The sequence below is a fragment of the Chinchilla lanigera genome, unplaced genomic scaffold (genome assembly GCF_000276665.1).
Source record: "Chinchilla lanigera isolate Chin_1 unplaced genomic scaffold, ChiLan1.0 scaffold00093, whole genome shotgun sequence".
Lineage (NCBI taxonomy): Eukaryota > Metazoa > Chordata > Mammalia > Rodentia > Chinchillidae > Chinchilla > Chinchilla lanigera.
This window is the reverse complement of record NW_004955494.1, coordinates 7,660,589-7,677,833: the sequence shown is the minus strand read 5'-3', so window position 1 is coordinate 7,677,833 and position 17,245 is coordinate 7,660,589. Positions and strand designations below refer to the sequence as shown.

At 40.5% G+C, this 17,245-nt stretch overlaps 1 protein-coding gene across 6 annotated transcripts in view; it reads left to right on the top strand.

Moving 5' to 3' along the window:
* The first annotated feature begins 2,275 nt into the window (after positions 1–2,275).
* Positions 2,276–17,245, top strand: part of Cald1 (caldesmon 1) — a 97,397-nt gene continuing 82,427 nt past the window's right edge. For 3 of the 6 annotated variants that reach the window (XM_013504983.1, XM_013504984.1, XM_013504981.1), the window contains exons 1-2: positions 2,276–2,420; positions 3,023–3,128. In XM_013504983.1, coding sequence (XP_013360437.1) covers positions 3,058–3,128 — 71 coding nt within the window. In that variant the 5' untranslated portion in view covers positions 2,276–2,420; positions 3,023–3,057. The remainder of the gene's footprint in view (positions 2,421–3,022; positions 3,129–17,245) is intronic. The other 3 variants (XM_005405503.2, XM_013504985.1, XM_013504982.1) reach the window with 2 other exon arrangements.

Here is a 17,245-nt window from a genome sequence, read left to right as displayed (position 1 = left end):
AAAGAAAAGAAAAGAAAAGAAAAGAAAAGAAAAGAAAAGAAGGGAAAGGAAGGGAAGGGAAGGGAAGGGAAGGGAAGGGAAGGGAAGGGAAGGGAAGAGATGAGATGGCAATGCAGGGCTCTAGGTGCTGGCAAAGTGCACAAGGACATGCCTCTTGTCACATCCTGCCTCCCACCTCGGCCCAGGCTTTGCAGCGTCTTTACCAAAAGGAAGATCCATGTGTTAAGTGAATGAAATCAGTGACACTAACTTGTCCCTTAATTACGGTAGGAATGTCCTGTTTTAAGAAAACCCAGTAATGAGAAGCCATGTCGAAAAGACAGACGTATGAGGTGGTTTGTTCCCTTTACAAAAGGAGTCACAATAGTGTGATTACAATCCCCCCAAACACACCCAAATGTAGATTTGCATACAAATGTTCGAGAAAGTATCTGTCACCTACCTCCTGCTCCTCTTTCATGTTACTCTGCACTGTGACACCCGAGTGCTTCATGCATGGTTTGCAGAAGCCCTCTGCCTTGACATTGCATCTTTTCATTGGCTGAGAGTTTGTTTCCTAACGAATGTTGCTGAAAAGGATTCAGCACTCACTGGGGGTAGGAGAGGAAATGAGGGATTACTGGCTGGGGACATGGAAGCTGGTGCTCCCAAAAGGGGGTGGCTCACTTACAATTCTACCCAGATGGAGCTCCTCTTACACGGGAACCATGCCGGAGACCTTCAGGAAGGCTTGTGATGTAAAGGTACCAGGCTGAAGGAAGACCTCCAGCTCTATCCTGAAGGAAGCCACACCAAGAGCTATTTTCACAAACACACACACACCTCTCCCTTGCACAGCACACATGGGCCCCAACCTAATCCTACCACATTGTGCACTGGTGTATTTCTGCTCTCCTCTCTCGGCTACGTCAGCCAGCAAAGCTCTGTCCAGTGAGTTGCATGAGATGCCATGCTCTTGCGCATTTCCAGTCCCCAGAGAGTTCCCTGGTGCCCAAGTAACTAATAAAAGGTGACAAGTAGGAGGAGGAGATGGGTAGGAGGAAAAGAATTTGAGTGGGGAGAAAGCCTGCGAGGACAGCCAGCCAAAGTGACCTCACAGTGCTCGGCATGGTTCTTCCTTTGAGTGCTCCAGCATGTCGCCCTCCCTCCGCCCCTGCAAACCACGAGCATCTTGAGCTATTCCTCCCTGCCTCCCTAGCACCTCCCGCACAGGCACAGGTGCGGCACTGTGTCTGAACAAGCGGCCAGAGTGACCTCTTCCTGTGACCAGCCAAGAGCAAGCAATCAGAGGCTCCAAAGATGCCCTCCAAGCTGCTCGGATAAATCAAGAAAAGGCAAATCGTTCACTCACAGACAGACCTCATTTTTGAACATTTGCATCCTGTTACCGTGGTTATTCAAGAGGTAACAACACAGCAAAAGACTACACTTACGGAAAGAAAAGCAGCCCCAGCCCCCCACCACACAAAACATTTGAACCCAAGTTTCTGTCACGCTTCCCACCGGTCTGACTCACAGCTGATCTGTGGTAGGGACAGGAGCTCATCCCAGGGAGACTCCCGTACAACTTCCTAAGAGATCCTCCCATTGCTTGTTTTCATTCTAATAATTACAGAGTGATCAGGCTAGAAATTATAGAGATATTTATTTATGGTTGATCAAATGTAAAAAAAAAAAAATTGTTTTCTTCATCACAGGCAAAGTCTTAGGAAGTACTACTCTTGGTCTAAGTGAGATAGAACAACAGATTAAAGCTTTAAAAGCCCAAACAAATACCAAAATTTCTAGAGATTTATGAGTAATTTAAATAATATCCTAGAGGTTAAGAAAAGGGGAAATTTTTCAAACATTGTATGGTTTTGTTTTTCTTGGCTGTGGTTTTATTTTTGTTTTTGTGAGCTTTCTTAAGAGGAGGGGAAAATCCTTAAAAAGCAAAGAATTTGTCAATTTATTTAGGAAGGTTCCTGACCTTGGCTTCAAAATTGATGTTTTTGCCTTTATTCCTCCAAAGATGACCCCAGGTGATGGCTTGAGGCTTCTGCGGGGCTGATCTCTCACCCAGGGCACAGGGCTCATCCAGTGTACGCAGAAAGAGCTGGAAAATATTTTTGTGATCTGAGGCCACAGACCGAGGATTCCAGAGGAAGTGGAGGCCTCCCGCTCCACACAGGAAACAATCTTCAAGCAGGCCTTAAATGCCAGATTCCAGGCCGAGTTTAACTAACCACTGACAGCTCTGTAAACAAAGCGAGGACAGAAAGAGCCCGCTTCCCCTTTCCTGGTAGTCATTTTGGGTTTAGGGGCTGCAGGGAAATTCTGGAATCTTTGACTCCATGGCACAGAAACTCGGAGGAAGCAGGCTCCTGCTTTGAAGAGCTGGAAAGGAAGGTCTTTCCAGAATTAAAACCATCACCGAGGAGGTAGGAAAGGGTAAAATGGTTGGATTACATCTGTAGAGAGAGCTGAGATTTTTGAGCATGATCACTACTTAAAGCGCTCTTAAAAATGCTGTTTCATGATGTTTACTCATGGAATTATTGCTGCGGCCTTTATGAGTCCAGATGCTGATACTCTATTAGGGTATACAAATGATGCCTGGATGCTGAATTGTTTCTCTTTTACTTTTTTCTCTTCTGGGTTTATTTTTCTCTTTCTTTGTGCACTTTTTCATAACTTTTGTCTGGGGTTCAGCAAGTTACAATGAACAAAATTATTCAGTCACTCTCAAGTCATTCCACCAATATTGCAAGTCTTTAAAACCTCTCTGTCTCCTGGGGTCTTTTATAAATTTTTTAAAACTGTAATCCTGGGATCTTATGCATTTGTCTCTAATAATTTCAGGAATGATGCTGAGTTGAACTTGGTCGAGGAGTCAGAAGCTGATCGCAGACTACCTTATCAGACTGCTAAGGCATTTTCCTAAGACTAGAGAAAAAAGGAGGTGTGCAAAGGAAGGAGTCAATGCATGCCTGACTCAGAGAGGGTGATACTGACTCCACCTCTTCCTCCCCTTTTCATCTAGACATTACCTGGTCTCCTTAAAGCTGAAACATCACCATGGATGATTTTGAACGCCGCAGAGAACTCAGGAGGCAAAAGAGGGAGGAGATGCGGCTGGAAGCAGAAAGGTAGGATGTACAAATCGACAGAACCTTGTGTTTCATTGTTAACAATGTTGGTCCCAGACCTCAAAGACTGTTCCCACCGATGGTCCAAGCTGGGCCACAGTGCATATCAAACTGCATAGAAAAGAAGTAATGGAATGTTCCCTTAACATTGACTTTAAATTTTGCATTTAAAAACAGAGGAAAACAAACAAGTACGAAGAACAGAGAGCCTGGAAAAGAGTCACACAGTTGCATTTAATCCATACTTCTCATGGCTGAATTTTTAATGACATAGGCAATATGTACATAAAGGTTTAAAAGTTAACAATATTCAAATTACAGAAAATGTCAAATATTGAACACTGGAACTACGTAAGAGATGAATCTTTAATCTAAAAAAGGAAAGGCAAAAAGACCCAGAGGAATCCTGTGACAAATGTTTATTCTATAGAAAAGCACCCCAAGTCCGGGAATCGACGTAGGAGAGGTTAATGCCCAGTGGGCCATGCTGCTGTGAAGGTGAGATATAGCTGGAAGCTGTCACACTGGGAGACTCCTGGAGCAGTGACTTTGGGAACAGGTTGTAGAAATAAAGTATCAGCGTATAAAATATAGGGCACAAATGTGTATTTTAAGCCCCGAATGGATAACAGTGGCATTTAATGTTGCTTAAATTGGATGTTCTTTTGAGAAAGCAGATCAGACATTCACAGGAGAAAATTATTAAAAAATGTCCTTAAAATCAATTCAGTGTACATCCTAGTTATTCCAAGATACAGATCAAAAGATGGCAGTAAGATGATCCTTCCATGATCCTGCAGTAATAAACTGAAAACTTGCAGCAACAACAAAAGTATCAGGGGCCTATGTTCTACTTATTTGTATAAAGAATGCAGAGGAAGATAACATTCCTGCCTTAGAGTAGGTTGGTCAGAGTCTATGCACATACACAGAGCACCACAAATACTATGTGTGCTCTGTAGAATCACATCCTAGCCCCATGCCACTTACGAGCTCTGTGGTCATGAGCAGGTGACCTCTCTCTAAGCCACAGCTGCCTCATCTGTGTAGCATAAGAGCTACCTAGCTCATGTGCTCACCATAAAGATTATTGAAACTCCTAAGTGCCCTTCCCAGTACCTGACGGCCACTATAGTTATTATTATTATTTACCACTATCACTAGCTAAACAGGTTTTAAAAACCAGCTAGTAATACAGCAGGAACTAAATATTAACACCAAGAGAAGGAGAGGAAGTCATCATCCTTCAATGAAACTAGTCAGAAAGGGATTTCTGGAAGGATAAGCCACAGAAAGTAATGGGGATGAAGAAGACTGAAGGGAGGCAGTCTAAGGGAGGGATTGACCCCAGCAAAACTCAGGAGTGGAAATACAAATCCTGGAGCAAGACATCTGTTTAGTGCTTGAGGTAGAAGGTGTTGGTCTTACGCGTCTTGGGTGTTTTGCTATAATTGGGATAGAGAGAGGCGTAACAAGTCAGCTATGTGTGATGAAGCGTTTTGGAGAAAATCATCTGCCGTGGACTACAGCAAGGAGATACTGGCACGGGGAGAGTTAGTACTGAATACACAGCCTGCGTCAGGGCACTGACTACAGAAATGGAGAGATCACATGTGCAAGTCTGTATAGAGCGGGGCAAGCCTTTTAGGAAAGGGAAAAACTCAAAGACAGTTCCAAAGATGGTGAGTCTAAGGAGCTGGAAAGAAGGTCTCCACTTTGTCCCAATGGAAAAAGATGGAGGGCCAGGGATATAGCTCAGTGGCATAAGTGCCTGCCTGGCAAACACAAGATACTGAGTTCGATTCCCGGTACCAAAAAAAAAAAAAAAAAAACAAAGGGAGAAGATGGGAAAGATTCCTTTCTTGAGTGGTCATGGGCATAATGTCTCATTTCAGGTAGAAACCACATCCAAATGAAGACTTCCTCCAAGTGGTTGGAGACAGAAAATTTCAATCTTTGTTCAGAAAAGAAGAAAAGTTATTATTAGAAAAGTGCATGTGGGCAAACTCATATCGTAGCGGTGACATAATGATAGTCCAAAAAATCAAGTATGCAATGAATGAGAGGTCCTAAAAACATAATAGACACTGTCAAAGGAGAGGAACTGTCAGAGGTGGGGGACAACCAGGGAGAGAAGTGGACATCAAAGGCTCATAGAGTGTCCAGGCAGAACCAGTGGAGCAAACTCCTGTTCTTTCCAATGCCACGTTACTTGGCTTCAAGATCCCCTGACAATCTGCAAAATACCTTCCCTACAAGGTATTTATTAAGCACCGACCAGTTTCCAGTGTCTGTGCTTCGGGTGGGGGAAATGATGCTGATAAACCAATAGACATGGTTTCTGCCTTTGTGTATTTCAGGTCATGGCAGGAAACTAGAGTTGAGTAGGAGCAGAAAATCAGTCAAAGTGCAGGAGCAAACCTACCAGAGGGGAAGCTAGGGCTCGGAAAGGAGGACCTGGATATTAGGCTTCATGTTAGAGTCATATTATCAGCTTCTTTGCTTTCTCCATCAATGAAAGTTAGGGAATCGCTGTGAGAGAAACGATAGGATGAACTGTCTGTGGTCAGAGCAACACTGGGATGAAACTAGGTCAGCCCAGGGTTTTCAGATCCAGGACTTTGCCTAAGAACTGACCGTACAGCTACTGTACTTGATTAATTCTTCTAGTAATTGTAATTGTGTGTGCATGCATGTGTGTGTATAAGGATTTATTTCCCTTTAATGATAGTCTGAAAAGGAATTTACACAGTAAAGTTTAGTGAGGTATCTCTCATAACCTAAAAAAAAAAAAAAAAAAAAAAAAATGGCCTGAATTCCAACATGTTTTACTTACAGTTGTCTTTATTACTTCTTTTGATAGATCATGTTCTACAGTCTCTCTCTTTTTCTCTCTGTCTCTTTCTCTCTCTCTCTTCTTCCCCTCCATCACTCCCTCCCCCCTACATTTCTTTTTCTCTGAAAGAAAAATAAAGTACTCCCTTATACTTGTACTAAGCTTACCTTTTCATGTTTCAAGGTGAACCTTCTAATTCTGTTATTCTAGGATTTTATAAATCCACGTTCATTCTTCAGGACTTTGTAAAATTTGATCATGTATGGGGGTAATGAAGGTGAGGCCTTATGATCCAGCCAGCTTCAGTGTCCCGGAAGCAGATTCCCTGAACCAGAACTCAAGGACTTTTCTACAGTCATGGTTCTGATCTGAAGGCAAAGGGCCATACAAGACCCTGCACAAGTCTTTCTTCCTCTGGCTCTAGCCTTGACTTCCTCTTCTATCACAGTTTTCTCATGAGGATTACAGTCCTTCTTATATTCCTTGTGCTTTTGATATTGTCCACATTTTTTTGGCAAGAATCATATATTACTTGACTAAAAATCACATAAATAATACAACAATTTTCCATAGAAAAAATAATTATGCTACCCTATGCAGTGTGTACCTAGAGCCAGTCAGCAGAAGTTCTAAAATAACGAGAAAAAACTATTCCCAGACCTGGAATGGTAGTGCAGCAAGTTAGCCAGAATAAGTAGTTCCAAGGCTCAGAGCTACAGATCCATCCATCCATTCTCAACACATTCTTGGAGGGTGTTTTTCGGTGGTGGTGGTACTGGGAATCGAACTCCTGACCTCACACTTACAAGGCAGGCACTATGCCACTGAGCTATATCCCTGGCCAATCTCAGCACATTCTTATTCAGCATCTCTGCTGCTCCAGACTCTGCTAGAGCCACCAAAGAGAGAACAGAGGGACAGAATTAGAAAAGTGTGTTTAATGCTTTTCAACCTAGACAAAGCCAAGTGGTGATCAAAAAATAGTTTTATAACCTCGAACACAATGTGCACCTTCATATTGGTTTAGTAATAAAGATGACTTATCCTTTATGGCATGAGAAGTCTTGTACTTTTATAGTCTTTTTATTTCTTTTACCTTTGTGTCCTGCACCCCTGACCCCTGGGGGGAGAGGGTTACTATAGAGGAGAGAAAGTCTACTAACTTAGAAACTTTGCAAGTAAAAGACTCTGTTGCTTGAATACATTGTTATTGAGTTTGATCAGTAGGTGCATTTCTACTTTGCAATGATAAATCATTTAAAACTTGCACTCTGACCAGATGTCATAACCACAAATTTAAGTAAGTCTCATTCTTAGACACTTCATTTCTCTAGAATAGTCTTTAAAAGATCACTGGAAATGCTAGCTACATGCTCTGTGTAGCATTGGCTCTCATGCCCGGAACTAGTACTTACTCATTGCAGAAGGCTGCTCTGTCTTTGCCTTACAAAGACCCCAATCTGGGCACTATCCACTTCAAATGATCCAGCTTTGCAATAATCTAGATTGGAAAGCTGGTTAACCGAAATGTCCTTCCTTTTTTTTGTCTTGCCTCTGAGCCTGTGTAACTTCATGGTATTCACCTCATCCTTGTCCTTATTTAGCTTTTGCACTCCACATTTTTGAGATGAGGGCTTTAGATTTGAGTTTATATCTACAAAGCTCCTTATCCTACACTAAACTATAGGATCCATGGTCACAAGTAGGGAGAGTTTATCAGTAGTCACAAAACTCATATCCTTAAGTGGGTTAGCAACTGTAGTTAAAGTAATCTGGACCAAAGAGGAAGAAAAACATTTCAGTAGACAGAAAGGAATGTATAGGTAATCAGAAAATCTGTAATGCATGTTTCTGAGCCAAGAATATTATTTGTACACATCTCAAATTAAGCTGCATTTTACCTGTTTGAACAAATAAATAAGTAAAAATTGAGTTTTGCTGCTTATTATCTCTGTTAATCTCGTAGGAATACAAATTTAAGTAGATGTCTTCTGTATTTTATTCCAATCCCTCTCACTCTGCCTTTGTCTCCGTATTCCTCTGGGCACTTTCCTGTACTTTTCCCTAACTGTGTGTGCATTTTCCCCATACTTAATTCTTCAGTTTCAATATCTCTGCCTCTGTGGACTTGTGGACAATCTAGTCTGGATTGCATCTTCACAGGCATTTGTATCCCTGGGGAATACCTACTTATGGGATGGGAATGAAGACATTTTATGGTCATTCATATCCATCTCTCTTCCTACTCAACAAGCGCAAAGAAACAATGCTAGGTCCTTTACATGTATCTGTAGACCTGGTACCAATAATGACCCTGGGAAGAGATATGTCTGAATGGAATAGAAATCTTTTTATGAATGAAGGAGCACCGAGAAGTGGAATGGTCAGAGACAGTGTTATTTAGCAGTTATAGATATGGGCTGTGGGGTCAAATCCCAGGTCTGCTACTTGTTAGCTACCTGACCTTACACACTGTTCAGTCTTTCAAACTTCTGTTTCCTTTTGTGTAAAGAGGAGGGAATAAAAGTACCTACCTCACTGGGTTTCTGTGGGGACTTAAAGGGATAATATATGAAAATATCAACACTGTGCTCTATAAACAGTTGGTGACCATCGCTATTAATTGTTGTTAATTTGGTTCTATGCAACACAAACACAAAATAAAACACATGAAAGTTTTTGTTTGTACTTCTCAGAGGATATGAGAACCCTTTGCAAGATGAAAAGCCAGGACTTGCAACTAAGTAAAGAGTTCTGGGCTGGGGTGACCAGTCACAAGGTCTGAGGTAAGACTGTGGACTTAGCCAGAAGAGGTAATGCCAATTCAAGCTGGTCTTGTAAATTAGGACAAAAGGACTTTGATGTTCGGTGTATCTTTTAAGGAACCTGCAGCAATGTTTTTATCCATAAGGAAGTCCTCCGTGGATGTACTTCACACAGTGCTGGGCTTGTTTTCAAGCACGCAACAAGCAGCCCCCTCCCTTTTCAAGCTGTAAACTGATTGTATTCCCAGCGTACGCTTTCCACACCCAACCCCAGCTCCGCTTTCTGATCAGAAAAAAGGCCCCTATTGTAGGCCCCTATCAGATTCAGAGTCCCACAGACATAAATAAAGGAAAGAAAACATTCTTGCTGTTGCCATCATTCATACATTTTTATGGGCTTCTGAAATATCCTGATGATTAGACATTTGAAAGTAAATATTTTTACTGCACTAGAAAAACAAGCAATTTTTAAAAATCCATTGAGTCCGTAAAATCCCTTTCCAGAGCTACCCTGACACTTTCTTACATGATTTAATGGCATGGCCCACCAGCAATTATACAACACATACGCACACACAAAAACACTTATTCAAAATGCTTAAATCATGCCCTTGAAATTTCCAAATAAAAACGATTTCAAATGCAATTTTTTATTATCTTAATATCAGAACACTATTTTCCACTAAGAAGGGAAATAAAATATTCCTCTGAAACTGCCTAACTCATTAAAATAGCTAGATTTGCTCAAAACTTCCCTCAGTTCTCTTAGAAAGTCGATCACTCCAGGGATTAGCATTTGTTATCCAATTTTTTATTTAAAAGAGTTTCTTGAGTAATAAGCTTTGAAGAGATTTCAGAAGATTTCTATAAGGTTTTTACATCTGTTCAATATTGTTTAGTTTCAGTCCAACTGGAATGTAAGGATGTGGATAAGATGAAGTAGATGATTTCCACTAAGGGATCGTTATTTATTTATACTCAGCCATAAATAAATGCATGTACTCATATTCATCTTCCCTCTCTCATTCTTTCTCTCATTCTAAATTGACAGTATTTATTGCTCCTGTCAGTTCATGAATAGAGACTTACCTGGACCAGTTTCCATTAACCCAATAATTCCTTTGGTCCTAAAAAGTGTCCTGCATTGTGATACCAGGAGAATCTATCCAAAGTGCTACTTGTTCAATAACTACATCTAAACTTGTGGTATAAGAACATTGAAAAATCTAGATTCTTAGGAACCTCATAGGTCAGTTCATAAGTTCCTTCTCAGCTGGAAAAAAAATGTGGCATATAATGGACGTATCTTTTCATGTATATGAATGTGTGGCATGTCTACATATGCCACATATCCACTGCAGATATTCACATGCCACATATCCAGTGTGGCATATCTATTCATGTATAGAAACCAGTGAAATCACTGGCACACAACATATGGTCAGTGAATGTTAGGTGTTATTATTAAAATCATATTAATATTTTGGTAGCCCTTTGGTATAAGATAAAATTTTACTAAATTTGAATTTTATGTCTTTGCCAATTCAGTCATTATGATTTATTGCCTCCTGACTACAAAACTCCTTCCCTACGGTGATCCTGACATTTACTAAAATGTTTGTACTAAGATTGAGAGAGAATTCCATCTTTGGGCTGGCCACACCTTAGCTTGTCATATAAATATAATTGTTTTATGAGGATTCCAAAAATCATGTATTGTAGCTGTGTGATTAATTTTCAAGTTCATTAATGATATATCCTTTATTTGAAGTATAATATCTAAAGCAGTACTCTGAATTTCACTTTAAAAATTTAATTTCAGGCCAGGGATATAGCTCAGCAGCACAGCACCTGCTTGGCAAGCACAAGGTCCTGAGTTCGATTCCCAGTATTAAAAAAAAATTAATTTCACAAAAATTATTAAGTGAGAATAAGAGTATCAGCCAAATTTTTCATTTAATATTGGGGAGAGAAGAAATTCATTTGCTTAACATTAACCACATACCAGTTTCTAGGTAATGTGCTTTGATATACGGTCTCATTTAATCATCAAAAGAGCCATATGACCCAGATGTTATTATTCCCATTTTACAGCTGAGGAATACATAGGTCTGAAAGTGTAAGTAACATTCCAATTTCATATAGCAGGAGAGCAAACTAGTTCTGCCTGCCTGCCACAAATCTCAAAATCTTTCCACTATAACAAATAAGCAATGGAATTTTTCATGTCTCAACTCATTGCCTTGGCTGGAGGTCCATTGTCTCTATAATGGCCAAATATCCTTGCAAGACAGGGAGAAATCAGTCAAAGCAGTTGTGTGCCAATAGACTGACTGAAGGGTTGGGCCAACTGAACTGTTCTTTATGCTTATTCAGGTAAATTGCTCACACATGTAGACATAGCCATTATTTTCTTTGCCCTCAAAAAGTCTCCCATATTATCCCCATTTCACAGAAAAACAGAAACAAAGATCAAGTTCTGCCCCTCGAGCCAAGGAAAGTTTGGGTCATGACTTTTCACTGGATTTTTCTCAGTAAGATTGCATTTACCATCAGGACAGGGACTTGGTCATGTAATCGCTTGGAAGGCTGTCACTGACCCTTGGGTCTTCTTTGTAGTACATTGTTAAAGTTTCATGTGTGGACCAAGCCTTACTTTGAGGCCCTAATACAAGCCATGGGCTCTCTTCCAAGAAAAACAAGTACATTCACCCACAAATCATGGTTCATGCCTTCAGTGGCATCATGGACTCCAGCTATAGACTTCCTTGGGCCAAAGAATCCCTGATCTCACCAGAAGTAACAGGGACTCAGCACTAATCATGTCTCAGGAAGTATATGTAAGTTTTAAAAGCTTCATTTACTCATAAAGAAACTTAAACCTGGAGAGGCTGGCCATGCCCAAGATCACCTATCTTAGCTGAGGCAAAATCTGCTCACATGTGTTGAGCCCTGGATAAATCAAGACACCCTGATTTTGCTGTCTGTGGAAAATTGCCAATGGCTACTGCTTAAGAAAATGGATCGTACTTTTGGGAAGTTTTTACTGCAAATTATTTTGTGGAGAACATTTCTTTTACACTTAAAAATAGCTTATCGATAATATTTCTTTTTTTTTGTTTTTTTTTCCGTACCGGGAATCAAGCTCACAACTTTTTGCTTGCCAGGCAGGCACTGTGCTGCTGAGCTAAATCCCCAGCCCTATAGATAATATTTCTAATGAGAAGTTATATCAGATTATGATTAGTAAAATAAAAAACACAGAAAAATAAGTGGATAGGCAGAACAAGAGCGGTTAATTATTAGAAAGTAAGAATCAAATTTTGCCATCTGAGCTGAAGAGGGAACGCACACGGCAATGTGTCTTCTATTGTAATAGTCTTTTTCAATTCATACATTTACTATATATTTTGATCATACCATATATATAACTACTGTACTAATAATATAAAGAAAGGTATTTGATTGTTTATTCCACATGACTGGTTTTACTCATTTACTTATGAAAAAGTTGGTATATACAAAATAATATGTAGGAGTCCTAACATATCATAATGTGCATCCCTTAAACTAATCTCTCTGCTGCAAATCAGGCACATTTCCAATACCTCAGAAACCCTGCATGCCACTCTGCAACCCCTTCCCTTAACCTCTCCACCCACAGCAATAACAAGTGCCCTGAATAACTCGTTTATTTTACAACAAAATTGTGAATGAGGTAATGTAAATTTAGGTGATAGTTTTTCCAGGACCCTGTGATCAGTACATTGTAAAAGTGCTCTTCAGTCTCACCGGTAAAGGTGTTAAGAGCCCAGTCCCCTGAGAGGGCAGGAAAGTTTTCTATGTAAACCCACAGGACCCAAAGAATCCGTATACTGTCTGCAGCTGGGAACCTGAGAAAAGTGTGCAGTGTTACAGACAGAATCCTCACCCAAAGACTGAAAACATAATAAGGCTATCAAATATTTTGTGTTTTGTTTTGTTTTTTGGTTTTTTTCTGGTACTGGGAATCAAACTCACAACCTTGCACTTGCCAGGCAGGTGCTGTGCCACTGAGCTAAATCCTCAGCCCCAAGGCTATCAAATATTTATGTTGAGTCTCTCTCTTCTGTTCTTTGCTCCTCTCGATGATCAGCAGGTATGAGAAGCCTGCATCTGTGGCTATTTCCATCTGTGGACGTGGCAGGCAGGAAGGATTACAAAGCACTCCAGAACCTTAGTGAGGGGAAATCTATCTCAATTCCTTCAAAATCTTCTGGGAATTTCTTGACCTTTACCATCCAAAAGGTCCTTAATGGACCTACAAGAAAGTACACATTGGGCATGAACCTTGAGCAGAGGGAACAATGCCATGACTGTATAAGTGGATCCTCATTCATCTGTGTACAAGGTTAAAGAGAAGTCACATGCATGCTTTGTGAATAAAATCAGTTCTTTTCACCAGTTTGCTACCTAATAAGCAATATTCACCAGCAGTTGGGAAATCCATCTTTAGTTTATCATAAATCTACTTTAACTCAGACTTCTCTATTTTTAAATGTTTAATCATTTATTCAGGGGCTCTAGTAAAGTATAACTTTGAACTATTTATAAATAAATAGATTAACATGTAAAGTATGTAAGATACTTTCCATGCCTTCATTTTTAAACACTGGGGAGTACAACTTTTTAAACAACTTTAGAAGTATTCACTTACATTTAACAGCTAATTTCCTAACTATAAGTCATTTTTATTTGTTCATTTTTTTTAAACAAGTGTGTAATGTTTTGTTAGCCTGGTGAAAGTTACCAGGTATACTTGAACATTTTTCAAGGCACAATTTTCTTTTAAAATATTTCATGATTTATACTGGCTTTCCTGCCAGTTAGTCTAGATTAGGGAGATCTGATGTTACATTTGAGATTAGTACCAATTGACTACTTTAAAATATGATGGTTTATTTTCCATTTTAATAACTCCCTACACTGCATACAGTTCCTTTGTTGGAATAAAAATCTTGGTAAAGTACACATCAGCCACTATAAATAACAGCTATAAGACTGTGCTTTCAGGAGCATCTCCTGAGAGTGTATTTTAAACCCCACATTGTTTAGAGTAGGAAATTCTTCCAATGGCCATAGTTTCCACTGTGGGTGACACAGACTATCCCATGTCACATCTTCAATGGCTTCCGTTTTCTTGTGCCATTTAGGACTCCAATGGATAGATTCCAGAAGATTGCTCAATATGTGCCTTTTCTTTTCCTAAGACTAGCCTGCGTCTTATTGTCCAGTGGGAATTTTGCATACTTCTTGGGGCTGTCCAAATGAAAGCTAGATAACTCCCAGAGTTGGCACCAGCAAGCAGGCAATGAAAGAGTCCTTTCTTTCTGGAGCTAGTAGCTCCACTATCCCTGCTTAGAATAACAGCAGTCAACCCATTTTTGATTCCCATCAAAAAAAAAAACAAAACCCAATTTGCAATGTTGGCAGGAATTTCTGGGGAACTCAAGAGAATAATATGGAAAATAACTGAGCAGGAAGTGAATGAACAGACAAACAGCATGAGATGATGGGTTATCATGCTGACTCAAAGACAAGAAGCGTCATCGGGTGTAATTGCCCTCATCTTTCCCAAGGCAGTTTGGCAACTCCAGTAGATGTGTACCTCTGCCCACTCCTTCCTTAAACAGTTCTGCTTCTCTAATCAAAATATTGTTGTGTAAATCTTTAGTGGGGGCCATTTTGGGGACTCTGATATTCCCTCATCATTTCTCCTTCCTTGATGAAAAAGAGAAGAAAGAAACTATTACTAAGGGGCCATGGATGAAAACCATGTTGTAGCAAGAGTTGACATCCGAAACCTTCTATGCTACTACCCCCTTTAATAAGTTTTAACTCTTCCTAACTTACTGTGAAAGTCAGCTGTGTTAGCCAGCTTTTTGTTACTGCAACAAAATACATGATACAAACAACTTCAAGGAGGAAAGGTTTATTTTAGCTCATGATTTGAAAGATTTCAGTCCATGGTCATCTGGCTCCAAGGCAGAAATACCATGACAGAAGGATGTGGCAAAAGAAAGCTACTCACATCATGGCAGCCAAGAAGCAGAGAGAAACCAGAGAAGTGTCTGGAGACCAGATATAATCCCCAGAGTCATACCTTGCCCCCACGATCTATTCCTTTCAACAGGAAGTAGGCTCTACTTCCTGTTTCCATCTTCTCCCAATAATTCCATCCAGTTATTATCTCATAGGTGAACTGATCCACTGATGAAGTTAGAGCCCTCATGATGCAGTCGCTTCCCAAAAACCCTTTGGCAATAAACCTTCAACACTCCGGGCCTTTGGGGGGAACATATTGGACCTGACCATTCCATTTACATGTATTTTTTCTGGGCCATCTTTCCAGTACACCCTGGCTACTCAGGGATTATCACTCTACAGGTGCTCAGTGGTTTTCTCATTAAACAGAATGAGGTTTTCTAAAACTCAAGGCTAAGGCAGAATATAAAATTCCCTGGTCTTCTCATTTCTCAGTGCTTCACATCATAGGCGCATTGATATAAATTTTGTCATTGTGGCATTTGTTGACATTGTGGTACAGCTGAGCTAATGAGGCCTACCCTTCAGAATGGGGTCAGTTCTCCACGAGAACTCTGCCTGGAGTACAGAATTACTGTTAGGAGACTGCTTCTGGGGTCCTATTGGGTTGAAAGTCAGAAAAGAACATTCTTTCTTGAGCCAGATGTGGTGGCATATGCCTATAATCCTAGCACTCAGAAAATTGTCAAGAGTTTGAGGCCAGCCTGGGCTGCATAATGAGTTCAAGACTAGCTTGAGATACATAGCAAGACCCTGTCTCATAAAACAAAAAATTCTATCTTACATTTTCCCATGGGGGTTGGAGGTCCAAATCATTAGACTCAGCTTACAAAGCACCATACCCAAGAGCGCACAGTCAGTGGCAGGGAAAAATCTAGAAACTTTGTCATTTATTCCAACCTTGATAGCTGTGTAGTCAACCTGAACTTGCTGGTCTATAAAACAAAGCTAAAACTTCTCAGGGTGGCTGAGAAAATGAAGATACAGAAAAATGTCCTCAAAAGTATAAAAGGTAATGCACATGACATCCCTTTAGCTTGCTGAGGTGCCTGTATGATTTGTTCAAGGCAGATTCCTTTCGACCAAACTGTAGTTAAAGTGGAGGTTTCATTCTGGCTTTATACTTTGTCTCAGAAGAATTTTCACGTGTCAGCCTGTGGCTACCTATGCCACCTGACTGGCTCTCAGATAGTCCAAGCTTTCAAAACTCAGGTGCAGAGAAATGCTGTAAAATGTGACCTGCCACTCTGCCTAGAGCCTTGTCACTCTCGAAGAGGCTTAAGACCTCAGAAAAAGGAAAACTGTTTTTATCTTCCCTTCCTTTGTGGTTCTGCATTGAGGAGAAAATGGTAGCTTTATCCCAATTAGAATGACACTGTGCTATTTACAGAGAGCTGTGCTATTGGACCAGTTTTCTTCCAGGTTGGCAGAGGCCTCTGGCTCGGGGGATACTTGGTGCTTCCACCACCCTAACTTTTGCTTGCCAAGCCTCTGTAACTAAGGAAGCCCCCTTCCCTGAAGGTCCTGCTCACTGGTCATCCTGGGGAAAACCTTCCCAGATGTTCCCTTTACAGTGGATGAGTTTAAACCTTGAGTCTCAGGTGACACTGACCACGTATGTTCATTATGACCACCCACTGTATATGTGCATTTGTCTTCGTATCTGCTTTGCCCCCCAAGTAAGCAACTCTAGATTAGAAGTGACATCTTCCCCAAAGCCCAGCACACAGTGCTGAATGAGAACAAATACTTCAATTTGCATCTGTGTGTCAGGGCAGAACTGTGCCAACTCGGCTGATCTGTTTAAGGGAGGCAAAAATATTAGTGACTTCAAAATATCTTCTGAATCCTAACTCCATCAGTGTTTCACCTGGGGTCCCATCATTTCCCAGCTGAGACTTCAAGCCGTTGGATTTTGATTCCATACCTTTTTCTCTAGAGATATAAAGAGAGTCATCTTGTGTACTTCTCTGATCACTAATTATAATTGGGCTTTTACATCATGTAATTTGGCCACTTATGATTTGCTAGTTACATTAGGGGCTAAATGGTATCAGTAAGGAGTCAGTTTTTGCTGGCCTGGTACTCAAGCCCTTAGTATTATTTGTAGTTAGTGCACTGTGAAATCAGATAATCAAATTATAGGATTCAAGCCAAATCCTCAAGAGTCCAATGGTGAACAAATGATATAATCAACACTCTCTCTAATGAAAGACCAAGTTTGTGGTTAATTAATCTCAGGAGAATGGACAGAAGTAGATGAGAGATAGGGCCGACTTCAAGCTAGAATTTTCAATTCTTTCTGAGATAGAGAGTGTCTCATGGGGTTGCGGATTTAGCTCAGTGGCACAGCACCTGCCCAGCAAGCGCAAGGTCATGAGTTCTATACCCGGTACTGGACAAAAAAGAAAAGAAAGGAAAGTATCTCACCT